Raw genomic sequence first — 21919 nt, forward strand, 5'->3', positions numbered from 1 at the left:
CTGTACTGGAGTTGTTCATTCTTCCAATCGCTTAAATCAAGCTCCACTACTGAGGTTAGCAAGACTGCTGAACTTTGATAAATATGTGCATTCATTTAGTGAAATCTGTTTCTGCTCAGGGCAGGAGGGTTGGAACTAGATGATCTTTAAGGTCCCTTCTAACACAAACCATTCTATGATTCTGTGATATTATTGAAACCCCAAATACACCAAGTTTGCAAAAGAAAGAGCCTGTGCCCTAAATCCAGCTACAACTAGAGCACTGGCAGCTTTCAGCTGGGCAAACTCAGGGTGCTGTAGCTCTTGCTAAAGCCAACAGTTTCTTCATATGAAATGCGATGCAGCTGGGAGCAGTTTTTGTCATGAAAAAAGGAAATAAACCCATGTTTTTCAGCAGCAAAGCATGTATGAAAGAGAGTTGTTGCAGGAGCTGTTTCCCTCTTGCCTCACTGAAGCATTCAGACAACACTTGCAGCTGCCGAGTGTTGTCAGAAACTCAAGCCAGAAACTTGGGCTGTAGTTCTGACTCTATGCCAGGATGAGCTGCAGACTTGGCCCTGTGGTTTCATGATCCCCCACAAGGATCCCAGTTTTCAGCCACACAGAGCCAGAGCCTCTGGCACAAGGTGTGCTTGGCACCCCTTGCACAGGGGCTGCAGGCCCAGCCTCCCCCTGGTCACATCATGGGTTATCCGGGGCCTCCATGCCTGTCTCCTGCTCACTGTGTGCTGGGTCCTGAGGTGCAGCTGCCTCGGAGCCAGCCCAAAGGAAATGTCCAGAAAATCTGGGTTTGTTACCCAGTGAGCAACAAACCAGTAATTACACACTTAAGAGAGACGTTGACTATTAATTTCAGAGTTGTGCAAGCTTGGTTGCTTGGTGGTGTTCCAAAAATTAAGGACATTTTTTTGCTATTTATTGATTTTAGCAAGCAAAGGCATTAATGTTCATTTATTACAAGTTGTTTAGTTCTCTTAATAATTAGTATTCTCTCTTTTATAGGTTAATGATTCTCCCTCTTCTCATACTAATTAGCCTGCATGCTTGATCTTTCTCTTCTTTTGAGTTGGGTTTCTTGAGATGATGGGCTGTGAGTTAGTGGTGTGGGAATCCCTCCGTGCCTAGTCAGAGCTGATCTCAGCACAGTTGCTGAGTGGGCTTTATTAGTTTCGTCCTTATCTTGGGAGTTCTGCCAAATGTCCTTGTAGTTCGTAAATTCTGTGTTTCATGTATCCACTATGAGAGCTACATCCTTCTTTCCAAGCCTTGCTAAATTCCCCCTAGGTTTGAGATCGTTAAAACATGTTCAACCCTCAACAAAGCAATTCTCCTGACAAGTAATTTCTCTTTCCCACAGTTGGATATCACTTAAACCTTGTTTGGTAGCTGCTCTCTGTTCCACGAATTAAAACTTCTTTCTTGTTGATCAGGCTCTATGTTACAAAGATCAAAAGCACATCCTTTCTCAATAAAATATTTTCATACTCCATATTTTGCAACGGGAGCTCGGCAGGAGTGCAGGACCCGGCCGAGGTGGCTGTTCCCGGGGGCGGTGGGGTTTGCTGATGCGGGGTCGGGCGGTGGGCACGGCGGGGCTGCGGCGGCGGCCGAGGGGAGGAGCGGCCGCACGGCGGGGCGGGAGCGGCGGGTGTCGTCGGCAGGGCCGGGCGCTGTTTCCGTGCTGTTTCGGTGCTCTTTCGGAGCCGTGTCGGTGCTGTTTCGATCCCGTAGCGGTGCTGTGGCGGAGGAGCGGCCGGGACAGACGGTACTGCGGCGGCGGGCGGGGGTCACGGCGGGGGCGGGCGGTGCCGGCCCGGTGCGATGTGTGGTTTTTATCGGGACCAGGGCTCCTGCCCGGAGGGCAAAGGGCGAGGTGCGTGACAGACCGGCTGGCCTTCGAGGAGCGTCCTGCCGTGCTGCTCCGGGGAGTTTGTCCGGGGGTTATTCCCCAGCCTCCCTCCCGCAGCAGGGACCAAGACGGGCGGGTGGCTGGGCGCAGGAGGGGTTGTGTCTGGCTCTGGGTAGGATCAGAGGGGAAGCTGAAGAGGAACTGCTCTTTGGAGTGCAGGTTTCGCAATCTCTGGGAATACTTTGCCTTTCCCCTCGTCCGGACACTGCTCCTAGCTGGGGCGGTGGAAGGAAGCTTTTCGGATCGGCCCTTGGCCCGAGCCGCAGTGGAAAGCACCCGCCGGAGCAGCTGCAGCCTTAAGGTGGTCCGGAGGCGAGGCGGGCGGAGCAGCGCTGCTGTCCGGCCGTCCTGAGGAGCAGCCCCGTGCGGGACCGGCCCCAGCAACAAAGCCTTGCAGGGAACTGCTATGGGACTCGTATCCACTTTCCAGGAGGAAAGTATAATATCTTGGATCAGATTATGAGCTTGCTGCTGAATTCATTGACTTGTTTCTCACTGGAAGACTGGTGCCTGAATTGTTTTGGACCAAATTTAACACAGCGATCACAGCAGTAGTTGCCCCTCTGACACCTGCGTGGATGTGGTCCAAGGGAGGTCTGATGCACCAAACCCTCGAGAAAGTTTGTGATTAATTTTCAGGTCCATTATTGCTATTCAAGAAAGACAGGTTACCAATTTTTGACTCTTTTATCACTACTCACTATTTTACAAATGGATATTCGTTACAGAGCCATAACAGAGTTACAAAAATAGTTTGAAGCCCTGTGTAAGCGTTCAGCCTAAACCCCAAATTCAGACCTTTGGCAGTGCATTTGCAGGAAGATATTCCTGGCTGGTTTGAGTGGAGCACTGAGTTGAGACTGGCAATCGGGGCTCTGAATTTTATTAGCTCCAGCTCTGCTTTGTGGAGACACCAAGGATGTTTGCTCTTTATGCTTTTGGTAACCTGTCCTTATAGTGTGTTCCTCAGCCTTGATCCCATGTGCTGGAGGTTAGTTTGTCCTGTCTGTGAGGGTTTAGTGCAGTTCTCCTCTCTGATGAAGTTGAGACCATCACCTACTTTCTGAGCATCAGGGAATGAAGTATTTTTGAAGCAGAGAAGGTCAGGAACTCTCTTACTTGTTATAGTGTAAGTCATACACGGGAGATGAAGTGTAGGTCCTGGCCTTATGTGTGTAAGGCCTGGTAAGGGAGCTGTGCCAGGTCACTTCTTTGAGTGCCTTGCTGCTGTTCAGGCATCAGGAATCTAGCTAGGCATCCAGCAACACTAGGTGCCAGCTCTACTCAAGACATAATCTATTGCCAAGCACATATTTTTGTATCAGAACTTTGCTAGAAGAGACTGAGGTGCCTGGGGACACAGACACTGCCAGGGCTAGGTGGAAGCTGGGCAGTGGTTTTGAAGACCTGCATTTTGGATGGGGGCACCTCTTTCTCCTGTCAGTGCAGTTCCTAATAAAGTGATGGCTGTGTGCTGTGGAGCCTGTGGAGGATAGCACCCAACACAAAGGACTTCAGTGGAGAGGGCCAAGGATGAAGTCTCCCCTGTCGCTGTTGTGATGTTTGTGCCTCTTTATTGATGCCTTGGGATTATGACCAAAATTTTTACTTTGTGGCTCAGCTATGTATTGTGAAGACTATGCAAGCATAAATAAGGCTCCCTGTGAGCAGATAAAGCCTTGGCTTAACAATGAAGCATTCTATTAGTCTGTGCCTTTGTCTTCTTATGAAATTTTCTTCATTCTTCTGTGACCCATTAGTGATAAGAGTACAGTGTTAGCTTTGTTTCCAGCATCAGGCAAGCTCACATCAGCTGCCAATGTCACACAGTTGCATGTGACTGCACATGGTAGGGAAATTTGAAAGGACAAAGTGTTTCATCCCAGTGCCATCATCTCATGGGCTGACTTGAGCCCCCTGCTGCCAGGGCATTGCCCAGGCCTTATCTGCCCAACAGAAGTCAGTCCCATCTGTTTGGTTTTTGATTTTGAAGTTTTCAGGGCAGATAGAATATAAATCCCTGTTACAGTTTCACTGTAGTAGAACTAGCTAAATAGGGAATGCAGTAAGCCTGGTGAAGTATGTTGCTTTTAAAAGCATATTTATGTAAAGGCACAGGAGCACAGGGCTCTGAATTGTCATCTGAGAGAGACTAAAATAGTGCTGGTGACCCTAGTTTGGTGTTCTTTGGAAGCCATTCTGTTGCAGACAGGTAGAAATCTTACAAAAGAAAGGCCATATAATATCATGGTTTAGGTCTGCTAATTTGGTTGGGTGCAGCTAACAGCTAATCTATTGTTCCCATGAGAAAAAAACCATAAGAATGAAAGTCAGTTAGCACAACAATTTATTCTTCTGAGGAAAATAAGTTTGCACCTGCAAAAACAAGAAATTGATCCCATGAGAATCAGTGAAGAAGATATGTAAATAATCCAGGAATAGAGACATTTAATAGATGTGCAAAATGCCATTTACTGACCAATGAACCGAGTGTCACTGTTAGCCAAGTAGATCTAACACAGTGCATTCTGAGAATCCTATAAAATATGACCTAAGCAATAAAGATTCAGCTTTTCCTTCATAAAGAAACTGAGTCTCATCTACTTTATTGCAATACTATTCATTTGCTACAGTACATTTTTCAAGAATGGTATGATATGTGACAAAACCCAACATCTACTGAAGAGATTGCATCACTGCAAGGTTAAAAATGTGTTAATTCAGGAATACCCTACAATTCTGCTTTGGTTGTAAAGCTCCAGTACACTGTGAAAACTATAATAATATATTATTTAGGAGATGTTTATTGTCATGATGGGGTTGAATGGGTGCACATTGTAGTAGTGTGTAGTTTTTCTTTTATTCCATGAATCCACAGGAAACTTGTTTGCATCAAGCACAAGTGTGTAGGACTTGATTATTCTTCTACTTTCACGTTCATCCAACTGTATTTAGTAGTTTGGAGTGGGACATTTGAAATGCTAATTTAAAGCATGCTTCCTATAAGATTATCATCTTGATTTTATCAGGAAACAAGAACTCTGAAGCCATGGCGGGCAAACCCAAGCTGCACTACACCAAGGGAAGGGGGAAGATGGAGTCAATCCGATGGCTGCTAGCAGCAGCTGGTGTTGAGGTTTGTACATTTTTTTAATAAAGTGATTTGTGATTAAAATAGGTATTCTCTGGAAGGGTTTCCCAATTGCACCTGTGCTTAGGGATATGCACATCGTCACATATTGTGATGCAGAATGCTTAGATTGAGTGATACACTCTTGTGTTGTATTTCATGTATTCCTTGAGCAGTAGTTGCACAGTAAAAATATTTTAACGTACAAAGAGAATTGATGGGTGTCATTTTTTGAAACATACTTTAAGCTGAGATTGTAAATTGTTACTACAGACAAAACTGTGACTTTTTCTCAATGCTCATAACTTCCCTGTATCTCATGAGTTTTCTCCACTGAAAGAACATGCATACCACATGAAAACTTTTGAACATTCTCTCTAAACAAAGTGCCTTTTGTTCTTTGGGTCAGAACCTGCGTAGGATGAATCAGCAGATCTGCCCCAAAAGCAGTGTTAGGGGATCTGTCTAGGTTCACATCAGGTGAAGGCCATCCTAATTTCTACATTAAGTTTTTGTTTGAATATGTTTATTGAAACTATTTCTACTCTGTTGGAAATAAAAGGCTTTTTAAAATGGTGCTCACTTGAGAATGTTACTGACAGAGAATGTGCAGAGCATGAGTGCTGTGGAAACCAAGATCTTGTCATATTCAAATGTCCTCATTCAAAAAAAAAATCCATTAGATTAAGGAGTGAGATAAATGCTGTGCAAGAGAGGCATAATTTACAAGAAGTTTCTCAATATTTCACGTGGCATCAGCTGCTTTTTAAGTGAGTGATTTGGTATCTGTTTATGGTTCATGCAGACGAGTCTGGTCTTTATAATGAGGAAGTTCTTTCTGGAGCATAAGGCATTGTACAGTCCTGTGGGGCTGGGGACACCAAAGTCTTGGGTTATTTGCTGGAGCAGAGATGAAGTAGGGGGTCTGTTAAGGAAACATTCCCGTCTGACCATCCAGGACCCTCTCTATCAGTCCTTAAAATAATTTAATTGTGGTACAACAACAGAGGTTGAGCTTGTGTCTTCAGGGAGGGACCCGGAACAAAGGAAATCCCTTTTATACCCTCACAGTCTAAGTGAAGGTCCTGGGGTCATGGGCTCCTGCTGTGTCTCACCTGGCCAGTGGCACAGGTCCCGAACCCTTTGCTGTGCAAAGGGAGGCAGTTCTCAGCTCTTGCCTTGGCTTCCCAGAGCTCCATGAGCTGGAACTGCAGCTACTGGCACTGAATGGATTCCTCAACAGGGCGAGCACAATGAGGAAAGTATGGAGAACAGTGTGGAGAGGTGGATTCTAATGGCCAGACTTCCTTCCACTTCTCCACTGCCTTTGGAGTGACAGTGTTGCTTTCTATTTTTGCTTTTCAGTTTGAGGAAGAATTCATAGAAACAAAAGAAGACTTAGAAAAATTGCGCAATGGTGAGTCTGTAAACTGTGCCCTAAACTTAAAGTCACACAAATATAACAAAAGAACAACAGGAGGTATTTTTTTAGGACCTGCAGTACCATGTGACCTGTAAAGAAGAGCTGCTTCCTTGAGGATGCTTTCATCCCTGAGAATTAGAAATGTCTTGGTCTCTTACCAGGGCTCTTCCTTATTTTCAGTGTAGTACTTCAGCAGCCTGAGTAGCTTGCTTCTTTTTCTTCCCTAGATGGAGTCCTGCTGTTTCAGCAGGTGCCCATGGTGGAGATTGATGGGATGAAGATGGTGCAGACCAGAGCCATCCTCAGCTACATTGCAGCAAAGTACAACCTCTATGGGAAGGACCTGAAGGAAAGAGCCTGGTATGGTAACAGTGTACCACTTACTAACACCCCTCCATGATTGTTAACATTTACAGGAAGAATGTTGCTGTGAAGTATCTGCACCTAAAGGTGAGTACACCTAACAGACTGTCACTTACTGTAGAGGGATTATTTTGTGAGAATGGAAGGGCAACTCAAGAGATTATGGAAATTATTATGGACTGGCAATTGGTAGCCAGCATCCTCTCATGATTAGACCTCAGAACTATTTTTTTTTTCCTAAAGTGATTTGCATATTCAGTCTTTTTTCCCACAGCATAAATTAATAGATTATCATTGGAAAACAGCATGAATTCTACTTTAAATACATTAATTGCAGCCTTTTATCTTGCTTATTGTATATACTGAGCCTGTTTGACAATTTGTGCTTTGAAAAAAACTGGAAGTTTTCTTAAAGTGGAAGAACCAAGAAAATAAACCAGTGTCTTACATTACATTCACTAATAAACATTTTGCTCAGTGAGATAAGGTCTCACTTCAGAGTTGTATTTCAGGAAAATAACCAAAATGGAAAGTTTGAATGATATATGTCAAACTGAAGTATTTGTTTCAGGATTGATATGTACGTGGAGGGAACCACAGACCTAATGGGAATGATCATGTATCTCCCTTTTCAACCAGCTGATACAAAAGAAAAGAATCTTGCCTTAATCATTGAACGAGCTACAACCAGGTACTTTCCTGTTTATGAAAAGGTAAGTGATAAATCACCAGTAATTCACAAAGACAGTGAGTTAAAGGCTCCCCCTCCTACCCCACTCCCACCCTACTCTCCCATCCCCATACATGTACTTTCCACAAGGCAAGTGACAGCACAACTCTAGAAATGTATTTGGATAAATGGAGCCAGTATCCAGCAATGTGAAAAGAGGGCCACAAAATAATTTTTGGCTGGTTTCAGTACTGGGTCTCTTTGCTGTCCTTCTTTTCTAACCTAGCTTAGTGGTGATGGCTCCCAGTGTTTTGCCTAAATGCACCATTTCCATACTTGTGCCAGCCTTCAGTACTTCAATACTTATTTTCTGGAAGTGCAATATGTTATAGATTGTTAAGATTGGAAAAGACCTTCTAAAGATCATTAAGTCCAGTTGTCAACCCAGCACCACCATCATATTCACCATTAAACTGTGTCTTCCTGTGACGTATCCACATGTTTCTCAAACACTTTCAGGGATGGTGAGTCCACCAATTCCCTGGACAGTCTGTTCCAATGCTTTACAACCCTTTACATGAACAAAAATTTCCTAAGATGTAATATAAACCTCCCCTGGTGCAACTTGAGTCCATTTTCTCTTGTCCTGTCACTGGTTACCTGGGAGAAGAGGCTGACCCCCACCCGGTCAGGGTGTTGTAGAGAGTGATAAGGTCTCCCACTCAGGCTCCTTTATTCTTGCTATTCAAAGTTAAATATATTTGTGCTTTACAGCTAAAGATCCAATTCTATGATCTTCCTTAAATCCATTGCTTAAATGTATTATCCTTAGAGACTATGATTTTTGTTCTCTTGAATTGCTACTTGGGCATCCTTAGGTGTGCACAGAGAGGCTCTGCAAGCAGGATACATGCAGCATAGGAAGCATAAAGTAATTATTTACTGTCTAGCATGCTCCAAAGAGTTAGCCTGAGCTATGGGGGGAGGCATTGGTATGCTGGCCATCCCCTTAGAGCACATGAAGAGGCTTTCTTGGCTAGGGAGGAGTTGGTCAGGAGGGGATGGATTGTTCTTTTCTTCTCCCTGGAACGTTGCCTGGATGTTACTCAACTGCCATTTTCTACTAACTTGTTGTTTGTTCTGTTGTTCTATTTCTCTTGTAAGGCTATTTTAAATTTTGTGTGTGTTAAAATTTTCCTGTTTGAATTGAGCCAGCTGTGATCCTCATCTCACAAGTTTGCTTCTGTTTGTAACTCTTCCTTTTGTACCACGTGTGGTTGTGCTGTACAGACTTTCTACTATTGCTTTTTCAGGGCATAGTGGTCTCTTCAGACATCTGCCAAGGGTACAAAGCTGTGTTGTTTCAGAGCTCAGCTGGGTTTCCAGCTTGAAGACTTGGTTACCAGGCAGCTGAAGTCCATTCAAAAAAATATAGAACTTGATGCAATTTCATGTCCCACTTTATTAGAGCCTTAAATTGCACAAACAAAATCCACAAAGGCTGCCCTTTAAAATAATGATGTAAATTACATAATCCAGCACTTCTGTAATCAGAGTTCATATATATCCACTGCTATATCAATAGAGGGCTGTGCTGAGAGGTATTGATTACACACACTAATCTTTCAAAGATTAGAAGTCTGATATATATTTTAAGATATTAAACAATTAAAAAATGCTCCAAAATTCTCTGAGCCTGTGCCTAGGTGGCATAAATTACTGTTGTGATATGTTTTAATATGTATGCCCCACGTAGGAGAGTCTTTAAAGTAATCCTTGTTTGGTTATGGTAAAGACACAGCTGAACTTTTCCATGATTTTAGCCTAGTTAATTTTGTTAAAATGTTTAATAATTTTCTTTCTGTACCAGCTGTTTAAGGTGTCCATTGATTCAGCTTATCAAGGTTTGCAGTCTATGTGTTAGCCATTCAGCAAGCTGACAGGAAACATACCTAGCTGTGAGTGCTCACTTCAAACACTCAGCAGCCAGACGGAGCAGCAAAAGACAATATAAAGCCCTGCAGATTCAAATGCTATGTTTGGGAACTTCCACCCAGTCTGATAAGCTGTCGTGCACCTTGTTTGAGCAGTGTAGGAAATAACTACATGAAGGTATCAGTTGTGACTCTGCCCATGGTTGCTGCCTCTATGGTAGAACTGGCAGATGGGCCTGGAGAAGCAGTTGGCTTCCAGAGCGACAGACTGATGTTTTACTGCACATTTTACTTAAGAGTAGTCTTGGTATGACTTAGGCACAGACACCCTTCTCTTGCTCCTGATAGGAGGGTGTAGTCTTTAGGACAAAGGTAGGCTGGAGAGCTGGTAGCTGCTCTGAAGCTGTGCTGCAACCTTCATCTCAACTTGTCTGCTACAGTTGTTAGTGGCTTTGGCAGGCTGTGATTCTCGCATCAGCAGTTTGCCATAAAGGAGTCCCCTTCCTTACTGCATAAAGGGTGGGAAGGTTATATTCCTTCATTCTGGACATATTTCAAACTGTAATCAGCAGTCTCAAATTTTGCTGAAACATCTGGAAATTCACTTAATTTTTTCTTAAAAACTTCAGATGTGCTTACATGTAAGCTGGCCTGACTACCTCTTCCAGTTACTTTAGTCCTGTTTCTTTTGTGTCTGATTAAGTCTTTCTTGTGGTACTGGACATGGTATACAGCTACCTGGTGCAGTAGGTTAGAGTGAGAGATGGGATCATACACACTGAAACATGAATTCTGGATTAATTTTTTTTGTTTAAAGAATATTTATCACTTTCTAACTTAATAGGTTCTTGCATGGCTTTGCTCTGCTGTGTTTTTTTTGAAATCTCTCTGCAGTTAAATACCTAGATAAAATTTTTACATCCCATTTGATTTTTATTTTTTTTTTAATTTGTTCATACTTTATAGGCCTTAAAAGATCATGGACAGGATTATCTTGTTGGCAACAAATTAAGCTGGGCAGATGTCCATCTGCTGGAAGCCATTTTAATGGCAGAAGAATGTAAGCCTGATGTACTGTCTGCATTCCCTTTGCTACAGGTTAGTAATCATCTGGTGTCAATATGGAAGGGAAGGTAACAAACAAATTTCACTGACTGTTGTTAAAAGTTAATTGATATTTGCATCTTTTGAGCCATGGTACTGACACTTCTCTGGACTGACTACAAAAACCTACACTCAGTGCACTGCCTTGTCCCAGAGCTGCTGGAGACTCACCTTTCTTCAGTTCTGCTTTTCCCAGCTGTTTTCAGCTGGCAGGAATTCACTCACTAGTGCTACCAGTTTGGTCCTTTAATGGCTACTTCCATGTCTTCAAGCACAGCAATAACACTGGAAGGAAAGTCTGTGGCCTGGTGTGTCTGCAGTTCTTGTCCTTTGCTTTTTGCTAGCAAAATTAAACTTTTAAGAAATTGTATACAAAGAGCAGTTAAGTTTTGTATGCCTTGACTTCTGTAGTGCTTTGCACTGAGATACTCCTGTCCTTCTTGCTTTTTTTTTTCTTTTTTCCCCTCAAATATATCTGCAGGATTGAGATACAGGATGTGGGTTTTTTTCTTCCACTTTTTACTAGGTGAATCATAACTTTTTAATATTAATTTCTCCCATTCCTCTGGGAAACTAAGGCATAGCAACAGCATTACAGATCATAAAAAGCTTCTACCTTTTTCTGTTTAATAAGTATGTCTGACAAGTAAAAATCCAAGATACCTGATCTTTAAACTATAAAGGATGGAATTATAATTTCCTTAATCTCACTGGCTTTGCTTCTTACAGGCTTTTAAAGGAAGAATCAGCAACATTCCAACAATCAAAAAATTCTTACAGCCTGGCAGCCAGAGGAAGCCACCAACAGATGATAAGTTTGTTGCTGTTGTGAGGAAAATATTCAATATCTAATCTGATGAAGATAACCCAACTGTAGTATATTACCAGAGCTTGCTTTGTAAGTGTAAATTGCATAGATGTGCTCTGTAACTTGTATCATGTGGCCAGTGTTGAAACAATACACTGTTTATACACTTTTAAATTAGAGTAAAAGGCTAATTTGGACCTGTTTAGTCCAGAAAGAAGAATTTAGTGAAGCAGTTATATGAAATAAAATACGCTGACTCTTTGTGTGTGTTCAATTACAGTGCATGCCTGGAAGGGTAAAATGTTCAACTGTAGCTTCTGGAGTACTATAGAAAAGCCACATGATCCCCAACCCCCTTTTTATAAACTGCGGGAGAGAGGAGCCACACTGTGAAAATTGAGAAGTCATTTAAAATCAGGCCTAGAATCTTTTGGGTTGGTTCTCTAGGTGGTGTCCTACAAAGTTCACTGTCTCCCTGCTATTATTTCACAGCTCAAAAATTAAGTAAATAAAACCTTTAAAAATAAAATTAAAATTCATGATCCTTTTAAGTTTACAGGCAGAAGTAACTTTTCTAATCCCCACATGAATCTCTTAAGAGCAATTTTTTTCACTGAAAGATCAAAGTCCTTGTGTTTAATTGGCCTGCTGTGGTTTTCATATGCTGAAAGCACCTACCTATTTACTTGCTCTTCTTTTTGCTGCTGGGCTGTGGATGGTCAGTGAGGCAAATGACCTTTGAGCAGTTATTTTGTAAGGTTTTACCTTCTGCAGTCACTTCCCACAGTAATAAAGCCAAGTGCACTGGCTGCTTGCCTTTTCAGTAAGAGTGAGTTTTACCTCAAGATGCTTAAAGCATGCACTATTATGTCAGATTCTTTACCCTAATTTCATGGGAACTATAGTGTCTTTAAATTCTTGTTTCTTTTTTTCTCTTTTGATTCTGCTGCTGTGCTTCTTGTGCACTTCTTTTCACTCCTGAATTTCTCAGTCTCCTCTGAGCTGAGCTCCTTGGGGATACTCTTTCATGGGAAGTCCCGCCTATTACAGTTCTCTGGGTCAGGACAAAAACTCCAAAGCCTGTTAGGATCTTGTTTCTTGTGTTTATTAGGATGTTACCACAAAACTTGGCAGGTCTCTCCAGACTTGCTGCACAAGTTCAATTCACTGCAACCTGGCTGATTTCTTTCTGATGGTACAAACTGGCCTTGTGCTGTGCAGTTATTTTATCTTTATACTCCTTCTTATCCAATTAACAATAGACACATATATTATTTTTCTTAATAACCCAATGACCCATCACCTGTGTGCTGCACTGTGGCATTTTCTATCCAATCACTTACTATTACCCAAAAACCTCTAGAAGAAGAACATGAAGAAGAAAGAAGAAGGAAAATAAACAACAGTCTAAATCCTCCATCTTGTCTTCTGCTTTCTAAACTAGCTTAAACTTTAAACCAACTTTTTCACTCATTGACTTAAGGAAACTCTCTAATCGACACATTCACACTTTTAACTTTTCTATCTAACTTTAGCAGTTGTTTTCATGTAACACCATAAAAGCATGCTCATAAATTTCATGTTGTATGAAATTCAGTGTTCTCTTGGATTTCAAAGGTAAGCATCAGAAACAAGGGCACACACTTTGTGTTTCAGACTCCAATAGGAAACCATCAGTTCCCTTTAAGAACACTGCCATAAGCCATCCTTCTTTGCACTTAGTTGTTTCTCCTCAGTAGGACTCCAGCTGATTAGGCAGTCAGCCAGTGTACATGAAGAATTGCTGCCTAGCAGTTACCTCCTCTCCTGACTAGTGCCTAAGAAGAGCCATGTGCATCTCAGAGGTACAAACCACAAGTGCCCCAGTCACCTGGGCACTGCTGACTTCCGAACAGGTTTACATTAAAATGACCCCAGTAGCTGGAAGCAGTGCTTTGCCATGCCCAGAACAGTACTCATTTCACTATTCCTCTCTTCCAAACTAATGCTGTGATTTAGGAACCATCACAAAGGTGGTATCTATACACATGATAACCTTCATAAGCAACCTTTGTAAGAAAAAAAATGAAAAGCAGCAACATTTCTGTTTGTCTTCAAACATACCCATTCTGCTTGTCTTCACCCCTACTGCTTCCTAACGATTTTGCTTATATTCCCTGTACACCAGAAGACAGTCTTAGCCAAGCTTTGAGATCCTGGGAGTATTTATTTTGTACACAAATGAAAGCACCTTCAATCCCTGAACAGTTTATGACTGAACAGCCTCTTCTGTTTATGGGGGGGACTTCAGCAAGATAATCTCTGTGACACTGGAATGGCAAACATGTTCCAGAGTACTAAGAGCCTGGAACCTCTCTGTTCCACAGCATGATAAACTTCAGCCATGGTTCTTATTACTGGCAATTTACAGTATGGTACATGTGTTAAACCACTACTGAGTACAAAGCACAACAGCAAACTCTTCCATTGACAAAATGTCTCACTCGTTTGCTTAAAAAACTGACAAGCACTGAACATTTAACATTTTATTTGAACACTGATTTTTTATATTTAGAACCAGGGGAACAAGAATGTGTGTTGGAAAGGAAGTTGTTTTTCTAGTGCAACACAATACAGACCAAAAAATTTCTTGATTTAGATTATTTAATCTCAGAAACTACAAAATTATACTTCAATACAAGATACCTTTTTAGCATAAACATATATTTATAGATATTATTTCAGAAATACAGTGCAAGAGTAATTCAATTTCTTGGGGTGCTCTGCACCCCTAAAAGAGATCAAACTACCAAAGAAAGATCCCATGAGTTAATAGACTGCTTAAATGAAAGTAGATAAAAATATACCAACAAAACACTTGCTCTAATTTTTTAAAAAAGCTTTCAAAATATCAGCACATGTCAATAATCAAATTACAGGTACAGATTTTTTACAGAAGATATAAATGCAGTATAAGACTTGTGTTCAAACTTGTCTTTCAAGTATGGAGAGCATGTCTGTTTGGTGAGCATGGCAGTCATATTCGGTTCCAAATTCTCCTACAGCAGCATAAAAACAAGCCTCAAAATCATCAAAAGGCTGAAAAAAAATCCAAAACAAGAAAACATAAATATGTCTGTCATTAATAAAATCAGTGAAAGTCATAATTAAATAACAGTGCAATCATAAATAACTGACTCTAGAGTCTCTATTAAGCTGTCTTTTCAGGTATCTAAATCTACAGTTTCAGTGTCTTGCAAAACAAAGCTGGAAAAGCAATCCACAATGGACAACAACATTTTCCAGTGTAAATCCTGATTCTTAAATTTTACATCTTGACATATTTGCTTCTTTTCCTCCCTGTATGTAACTGAAGTAAAACAGAATAGTGGTATATTAAATCTGGTAACAATGAAACAACAGTTATTATTCCTACAGAAGATGGAGATTCTGATTTACACATAGAAAATGTTTTTATTACAGACTCATTGGGAAAATGTTTTGAAGTTACTCGATTATTTAATTCCAAATGAGTAAGTTCAGAAAATTATTTTTTCCAGAATGTTGCACATGAGCAAGAAAGTAGCCTGGAACAGCCAGATTTTTTTAAAAAAATTAATTAATACTAATTAAATTAATTAATATTAATTGCATTAATACTGATCAAAGTTCTTAAGTCAGGTCAAAAATGTCCTGGTTTTCAACAGTACTGTGCTTCCAGTAGTTTTGAATGCAGCACTACTAAACCAAAGTGTTAGCCTTTTTTTTTTTTTTAAGATGACTGTGTTGTATGAAATTAGACTAATTTTATGTGTATGTGTTTGAAAACACTAAGGCTTATCTAGGTTCTTCCAAAGGCCTTATCAATATGCATTAATATTTAATTGCTGACCTCTCCTGTGCTGAGAAAGTCACTTCTCATCACCTGTATCTGGCTAGTAGGATGAAAAAGCTGTTCACTGGAAACAGGACTGTGACTTCAAAACTAATTTCACTTAAGGTGTATAGTTGCTGAATGACAGTGATTTCCACCAATACTGCCTTGAATTGGGTGTGAAATGGCAACTATTTGAAAACCAGTGAAATCTTTACATTAAGATCCATAATATGTATTTACCTCAGGAATGCTACTAGTCCAGCTGGCATTAATTTCTTGGACCTCTTGAACCTCATTCCCATTATAATGGTCAAAAGAAAAGATGAAACTGTAAAAGACAATCCAGTATATTTATATTCTCACTTTTCTCAGTGGACCACTCAGGAACACACAGAGTTATCAAAAGTCATTGCTGTTTTCCTATGAACTGCAATTTGGTAAAACATTAGATCAGAAATATGAGTATAAAAACATTCTTGCTTTTCCAAAATACACCATCATGATTTCTTTTAGCTGCAAATAAAGTTTTCATGTGCAGCAGAATGCTAAATCCTATGCCATGAAGACTAGGTAAGATCAGTCAATCCTACTCACTCATATTTAAATTGATGGGGATACCAGCAAAGTAGAAAGAATCTTGGCCAAAGCAGCAACATGTATACTGAATTACAGGAACAGTGTCTCACAAATCTCATCACCCTAGATTCATTGTAGCTGTTTTCTAACTATTCAAGGAGCTAGAGCTCAATTTATTTTCTGTTCTATTTTTAGAATATTAGATTTTTATTTGCTGAGCCTTAAAAACTAATTGGAAAGTTTGCCACCTGTTCTTGCTACAGAATATGGCTATCAACATCTCATTCTTCATGACTACAATGACTTCAATTCCTTTGGAGCCTTTTGCTACGAGGGAACCATCCTTGCCTCTGACGAGGTGGGCAGCCCAAGGGGGCAATAAATGCAGCACAAGCAGCAGAGAACAAACATCATGAAAGAAACTGCATTTTTTTCTTGGGAGTAGTCATCTGAAAATGGAGGTGGCAATGAACTCATCAGGCACAGGGATTTCACTTTGAACTATGGCTGTAGATTGCTACATAAATGAGGAGACGGAGGAGAACACGTAAAATGAAAAAGATAGCTACCTTAATTAAAGAACTGTCACTTGAAATGCTTCCTAGAAGTGGGCAGAGAGGCAGGACTTCTCATGAGCAGCTGGGCTTTGTCACTCTCACAGCCAAAGTAATAGCAGTTACACAGAACTGTTCCCTTTTTATGAAGCAGTTAAACCATCTGGCTAATTCTCTTCAAATTCCACTGTCTAGTCCTGGGGCCAGTCCTGTGTTCATAGGTGTCAAAAATTAGTTTTAAACTCACTTCAGCATTACAAACACGCCCTGGCAGTTACAAGTATCTTAAAGAACTCTACCAACTACATGCACTCATTAAAAATGCCTTGCAAAAAAAATATTATGCTCCATTATCCATTGCTCTTATTTTCTAGTTACATAGCCTTGATCCTCTCAGGAATGTCTCAAGAGTGAACTATTCCACAGAATGTGTCTTGCCAGAGTCCTGAGCATATTTTCAGTTTATTACAAGCTACAAAGCATATTCACTATGTAAGTTTCGGTTGTTTGGTTTTTTTTTTCCATTTGCTACTTATCTGGCTTTTAAAAAGTCCAGAAACTTTTTAACACATTCAACTTTTAGAACAGATTTTAGAAAGTGCTATACATTTACTGTTTCATCTTAAACCAGTCAAAGAAATTCAATAAATCAAGACAAATTCAATCCAGTGAGTCATATTCAGATCAGAATCAACTTGCATTGTGAATGCTACTAACTCTTGAATACTGGGATTTGAATTTCTACGTCTACTTCAAACACATAAAAACGCATTTACGTATCCAAGAAAGCACAGAGCTTATTTCAGGTGAAACAGGAAAATTCCTGAAATAATAATTTATAAAACAATTAAGAGAATTTGCCTAGGGTACCCATAGGCTACATACTCTTTGTATGTAGGACAAATTACAGCAACCTTATTATCAAAGTCTTGTAATAAAATATTATCTAAGTTACTGTAGGAGAGTCTTGCACAGGTGACAAATACTGTCAATAATTATGGTTTGGATGGATAGGTTGTTTTTAGATTTCCTAACCTTTTAAAGGTTTGGGTGCTTGCTTTATTTTACATTATAATTTACTGTAGTGGTTTCTAAGTCCAGTTTCTAAGTCACTTTCTTCCATGCACTTAATTTTGATCTTTCTTTTTTGCTCTAGCTGCTTTTCACATTTTGGCATGGAGGGCGTAAGTGAAAAAATTCTAGTTTTCAACAAAAGCAATACACATTTATAATAAAAAGCAATTAAAACATTTCTTTGTAAACATTCTAAACTAAGACTGTTTTAAAAAGTCTTTGTTCCTTTAACTTTATGTAAGAAGAACTTTTCAAGGCAGGTGTAGTGAACTCCATCTCATCTCAGGGCTGTAACTTCTGCTAAATAAGCAATATACATTTCTCCACTTGAGAAAGTCCTCACATGCCTACAACTACATGAAATGCAAAACACTGACTGTTTTAGGTATCAGACATTCAAAAGGACATAATGGAAAATTTTATATTAGTCCCTTAAATACTTGGGAATTGGGAAACAGGCAACATATATTAAGTTGTTACGAGTCTTCTTTTCCATAAATACTGTATCTAATTTAGTGACTTAACTGACCCTAATACCATACGTTACTTAAAAGCAGCTCACATTAATAATTATAAATTTACATATACTTAAGGCTCTGTCTTCTTTCCAAAAAGAGTTTTGGGGTTTTTTAAAACAGTGGGATAACATAATCTGAACAAGGTCATGTTGGCTAAATTGGAAATCCAATTTAAGGCCATATAGGAGCAGATCAGGTCCACAATTACCACCTTTACTGAAGAACTTGCTGGGAACACTTTGCTGTCAATGCTGTTCAACATTTTTTTAAATAGAAGTTTTTATAACTGTGATTGGTGCAAGCATAAAGCCAGAATTAACAATATACCATGAATTCTAAGTTGAGAAAAAACAATTGTGTACTCCCACAATCTGGATTAAATGTGTTTTAAATGCATTTCTGCATGTGAAACCACAGCCTAAACCACTTTTCCTAAAACCATGACTGAGACAAACTCCCAACAGCTCTTATTGAAAATCCCTTGTGCGAGGTTGATGTCCCCCGTTAGGGATTATCATTTTTTGCCTCCATGAGGGTTTCACAGAAAACCATGGCAATTATTGCATAGTTTGTATCCTGTTTTTCTTAGCAGCAAAGGAAAAACACTAAGTCAACACTGGGTCAAACTGTACCATTCACTGGGAGGTGAGGATACATTACATTACGCAGCACTTTACTGCTCAAATTGCAAAATTCTAATCTGTAACGCTAATGATTTTATTGCAGTACTACCTCCTGTTTCTCAGCTGGATTTCACAATATTAGGCAATGTTAGGCAACCATCTCATAAAAGGAGCTGCTGCCAGGTGCTAAAACACCTGCTGGTTTTATGTCAATGATCTGCCTTTCCTTGTAAATGGCTGCTGAAGCTAAGTTGAAGTGTTGAACTCTATTTAAAACCCAACAATTAAACCAAAGCAATACCCAAAATTTACTAAAAAGAGAATTTTACATGCAGTAAAATGCTTCAGGATGCTGCTTTTTTGTTTGTTTGTTTACTGTACTGAAACACTTACACAATGATATCTTCACATTTCTCGGATCACATGTTACACAGTAAGCTCCATAACCAGCCACTGAGCCAAAGGTGAGTCCAGCAGCTAAAGAGATTTTACTACCTGCAAGAAATCATTCACGTGTTATTTCTCAATACAATGTCTTGAAGCTCAACCTCTATAAGGCAGTTATCTCTCTACACAGTATTATCCAAATATATTAAAAATAGAACTGATTTTGCCACATTCCAGCTTACCTCACCCAGTGTGAATAGAGAGGCAATATTTCTATAACTGGGTCATTCTAATGTATGTCATTAGGAGCAAAATCAACTAAGTTAGAGGGAGATGATCAGGATCCACTAACACTTGCAACTTGGGAAAAATACAATCCTAAATTTGGCTATTTTCTCTATCATACTTAAGAAAGATTTTTGTAATTTCTTTGAACTGTCTGTTCATTTTAACTATATCTTACAGCACTTGGGAGTCTCCAAAAATGGTAGAATGGTAGAAATGTGTCAATATATATAAATTGGAAAACATGTGTGGTAATAGGCTTTTCAGTCTGATATCAGTCCTGGAGAAAGGAATGCTATCACCAACATCACACTTAATGAATAAAGAATGAAAAAACAAATAAATGGCAGTGAGGATGAAAACACGGCTTCTAAAAGTAACTTGGCATCTTCTTTCAGTGCTGTTAAAAAACTGGTTCATAAATCCCAGATATATCCCTAATACATTTAGATTTCTGAACAGACATTTGTCTTGGTTCCATGTGATAAAAGTGTAGAATCTGCACAGCAGACATTCTTTGAATTAAGCTGATCCACAGATGTTTGTAAGTAAAGAACCCAGATCTCCAATGTCATTTAGCTCCCAATCCTCTTATTTTGGGTATTTTTAAATCAAGACTTTGCAAGAAAATGTAAATCATAACCAATAAAAAATAATCTAGATTTGCCACGAGGACTGATCAAGTATTAAAGAACAAAGAGGACAGGTGAATGGGATAGTCAGTGAGTGCAGCTGGCTGCAAACACAAAACCACAGAGTTTCAGAAATTTCAGAAATTCAGATGTGAAGCCGTGTCTCCGAGAGCAAAGCATGTGGACATCGCGAAGGGAGACGGTGACCCTAAAGCGATGGGGCAGGGTCGGAGCCCGATGCGCTGCTGGAGCTCTGCGGAGACCCGCCTGCAGCTCCCGCCTGCTCGTCCTCGGTACGGCTGCGACCTCTGCCGGGCGCGGGGCTGGGCCAGGCGCTGCCCCCGCGGGACTGCAGAAATCCCGGGAATACCGGAGCTTTGTGGCACACCGCCACCTACAACCTGACTCGTTATCTTACTGTGAAAAGGCACAATTCTAACATTACCAGAGAATTAACCACCAACTTAGAGCATATAAGTAAAGGGTTTTTTCCCACCGTGCATCTGGAAATGTAAGAATCAAGCTTGGATTTCTCTGTAGATAATAAGCTTTAATCAAGGACATACTGTGCTGAACATAGGAATGATTAAAAGGAGATGAGAAAGCCCAAAATGCATTTAAGGTCAAAGACAACATAACAACCCCCACGCTTTGCCCTGAAAACAAACTCACTTAAAATGCTTAAGCTGGCCCAAGAACATCTCATGAGACTCAGTGCATTTACAGCAGTACATGATGGATATCAAAAGCAGCAGTGTTAATTACAGCAAAGTTTTCATGTCTCAAACTGCATAGAAGAAATCAAATACTTGATTCCAAATCCTTCTATCCCAGTACTAACCTTTACGAGTGTATGCTACAACACCTCCAAACACCAGCAATGAAGCATATGCAAAACCAATCCAGTCAACAGCCATGATTCCCAGCTCTGGAAAAAAAACAAACATATTGCAACTGAAGGTAAACAAATTCATTCCTCCTGGTAAAAACCAAATCATTACTTAAAGGGTTCTAAATAACATTACACTCTCCTAAGTTCTATTTGACTACTGTGTCAAAGCATTCAGAAGGTGAAGGTGTGCCTCTTGGCTATTGTACCATCCTTTCACTAAATGCTGCCCTTCCTTACGCCCCAGTATCTGGGTACACCATATTTCCACTAGGGGATATATGTAGCATACATTTTTCTCAGTCACAAATACATGTATGCAATAAGAAAGCTTGACACCATCCAAAGCAGGTTTTGTTGCATCCATGCTATATGGCTGAACTGAGTGCACACTATGGATAGGTACAAGTCTTCTGAGTGCTCAGCTCAGTCTTTTCATCCGCTTTCAGACACACTGTACCTGGAGTATTTCAAGCAGCATGTAACAAACCCTGCACCAGGCAAAAATACGAATTTTGAGAATCTAGTCAAAGTTTCCAGACAGAAACTTAGGCTGTTTTGGAAAGCTATACATACAGGCACTTTATCCTGTATCTATGCCCCTTTTATTTCACCTTTACATTTTGATGCATTGTCTGGAGTTAGGCTTCTGTTCCGCAGGAAACATTTAAGGTTCTGTTGTGATGCTGGTGCCTACTTCCCTGGCAGTGCTGTGTAATGAATGCATAAATGGCAGTGTTCTGCAGCCAGGGAGCCCCTGCAGCACCACGGCTTCTCCCCCATCGGGAGAAAGGACACACCTTTCTCCTCCTCCCAAATTAAGCGTACACTTAACTAAGCATCATTATTATACCTCAGCGTGTGCGTACTTGACCGCAGTGTTAAAGGGTGGTAGCGAAGAGTGCTTACTCAGCATTTCATGTCAAGCCTTTATTATTAAAAGTAAGCAACTCGCAGCGAGCCCAGTCCTCCCCAAGTCGTAACCCCTCAGGACAAAAGGTGGGTTTACAGGGCCACGGCACCCTGCAGAAGGAAGTTTGCAGAGGCGGGGGCCAGGGATGCGGGGGCCAGGGATCCCTAGGCCTTTGATGTGGCCAGCCTTCGCGGCCGACTCCCTCCCGATCCCGCATCTCGCTTCCCAACGCCGCGGCGCAGCCCCCGGCCGAGGGCAGGCGCCTGCGGGG

At 40.6% G+C, this 21919-nt stretch overlaps 2 protein-coding genes and 1 long non-coding RNA gene across 4 annotated transcripts; 1 reads left to right on the forward strand and 2 right to left on the reverse strand.

The window, feature by feature from the left end:
• The first annotated feature begins 1633 nt into the window (after positions 1-1633).
• Positions 1634-11615, forward strand: LOC107202444 (glutathione S-transferase). 2 transcript variants are annotated; one of them, XM_015623193.2, is made up of 7 exons: positions 1634-1765; positions 4939-5045; positions 6405-6456; positions 6690-6822; positions 7397-7538; positions 10396-10527; positions 11263-11615. In XM_015623193.2, exons 2-7 carry the CDS (start codon positions 4959-4961, stop codon positions 11383-11385), a joined length of 669 nt encoding a protein of 222 aa, XP_015478679.1. In that variant the 5' UTR covers positions 1634-1765; positions 4939-4958; the 3' UTR covers positions 11386-11615. The 2 variants fall into 2 exon arrangements, with proteins under 2 accessions (XP_015478679.1, XP_033368927.1); XM_033513036.1 differs by lacking the exons at positions 1634-1765; positions 4939-5045; positions 6405-6456; positions 6690-6822 and adding an exon at positions 6889-6912.
• Positions 4240-6739, reverse strand: LOC117244087. Its single transcript, XR_004496503.1, has 2 exons — positions 6621-6739; positions 4240-4285 (listed from the first exon to the last, which is right to left on the reverse strand). It is a non-coding gene; the product is annotated as an uncharacterized LOC117244087 (long non-coding RNA).
• A 2236-nt stretch (positions 11616-13851) lies between the features above and the next one.
• TMEM14A (transmembrane protein 14A) lies at positions 13852-20795 on the reverse strand. The gene is made up of 4 exons (XM_015623432.1): positions 20688-20795; positions 18936-19037; positions 15438-15525; positions 13852-14419 (listed from the first exon to the last, which is right to left on the reverse strand). Exons 1-4 carry the CDS (start codon positions 20791-20793, stop codon positions 14380-14382), a joined length of 336 nt encoding a protein of 111 aa, XP_015478918.1. The 5' UTR covers positions 20794-20795; the 3' UTR covers positions 13852-14379.
• Between the last annotated feature and the right edge of the window lie 1124 nt (positions 20796-21919).

This window comes from Parus major, chromosome 3, assembly GCF_001522545.3.
Source record: "Parus major isolate Abel chromosome 3, Parus_major1.1, whole genome shotgun sequence".
Lineage (NCBI taxonomy): Eukaryota > Metazoa > Chordata > Aves > Passeriformes > Paridae > Parus > Parus major.

Excerpts from the sequence above, each read along its gene's own strand:
- LOC107202444 (XM_015623193.2), top strand. The coding sequence starts at position 4,959 with ATGGCGGGCAAACCCAAGCTGCACTACACCAAGGGAAGGGGGAAGATG. Across the intron at positions 6,457-6,689 it reads CTTAGAAAAATTGCGCAATG|ATGGAGTCCTGCTGTTTCAG; the intron begins GTGAGTCTGTAA and ends TTTCTTCCCTAG. Across the intron at positions 10,528-11,262 it reads CTGCATTCCCTTTGCTACAG|GCTTTTAAAGGAAGAATCAG; the intron begins GTTAGTAATCAT and ends TGCTTCTTACAG.
- TMEM14A (XM_015623432.1), bottom strand. The coding sequence starts at position 20,793 with ATGTTTGTTTTTTTTCCAGAGCTGGGAATCATGGCTGTTGACTGGATT. Across the intron at positions 19,038-20,687 it reads TGTAGCATACACTCGTAAAG|GTAGTAAAATCTCTTTAGCT; the intron begins GTTAGTACTGGG and ends GATTTCTTGCAG. Across the intron at positions 15,526-18,935 it reads AAATGTGAAGATATCATTGT|TTTCATCTTTTCTTTTGACC; the intron begins GTAAGTGTTTCA and ends TGTCTTTTACAG.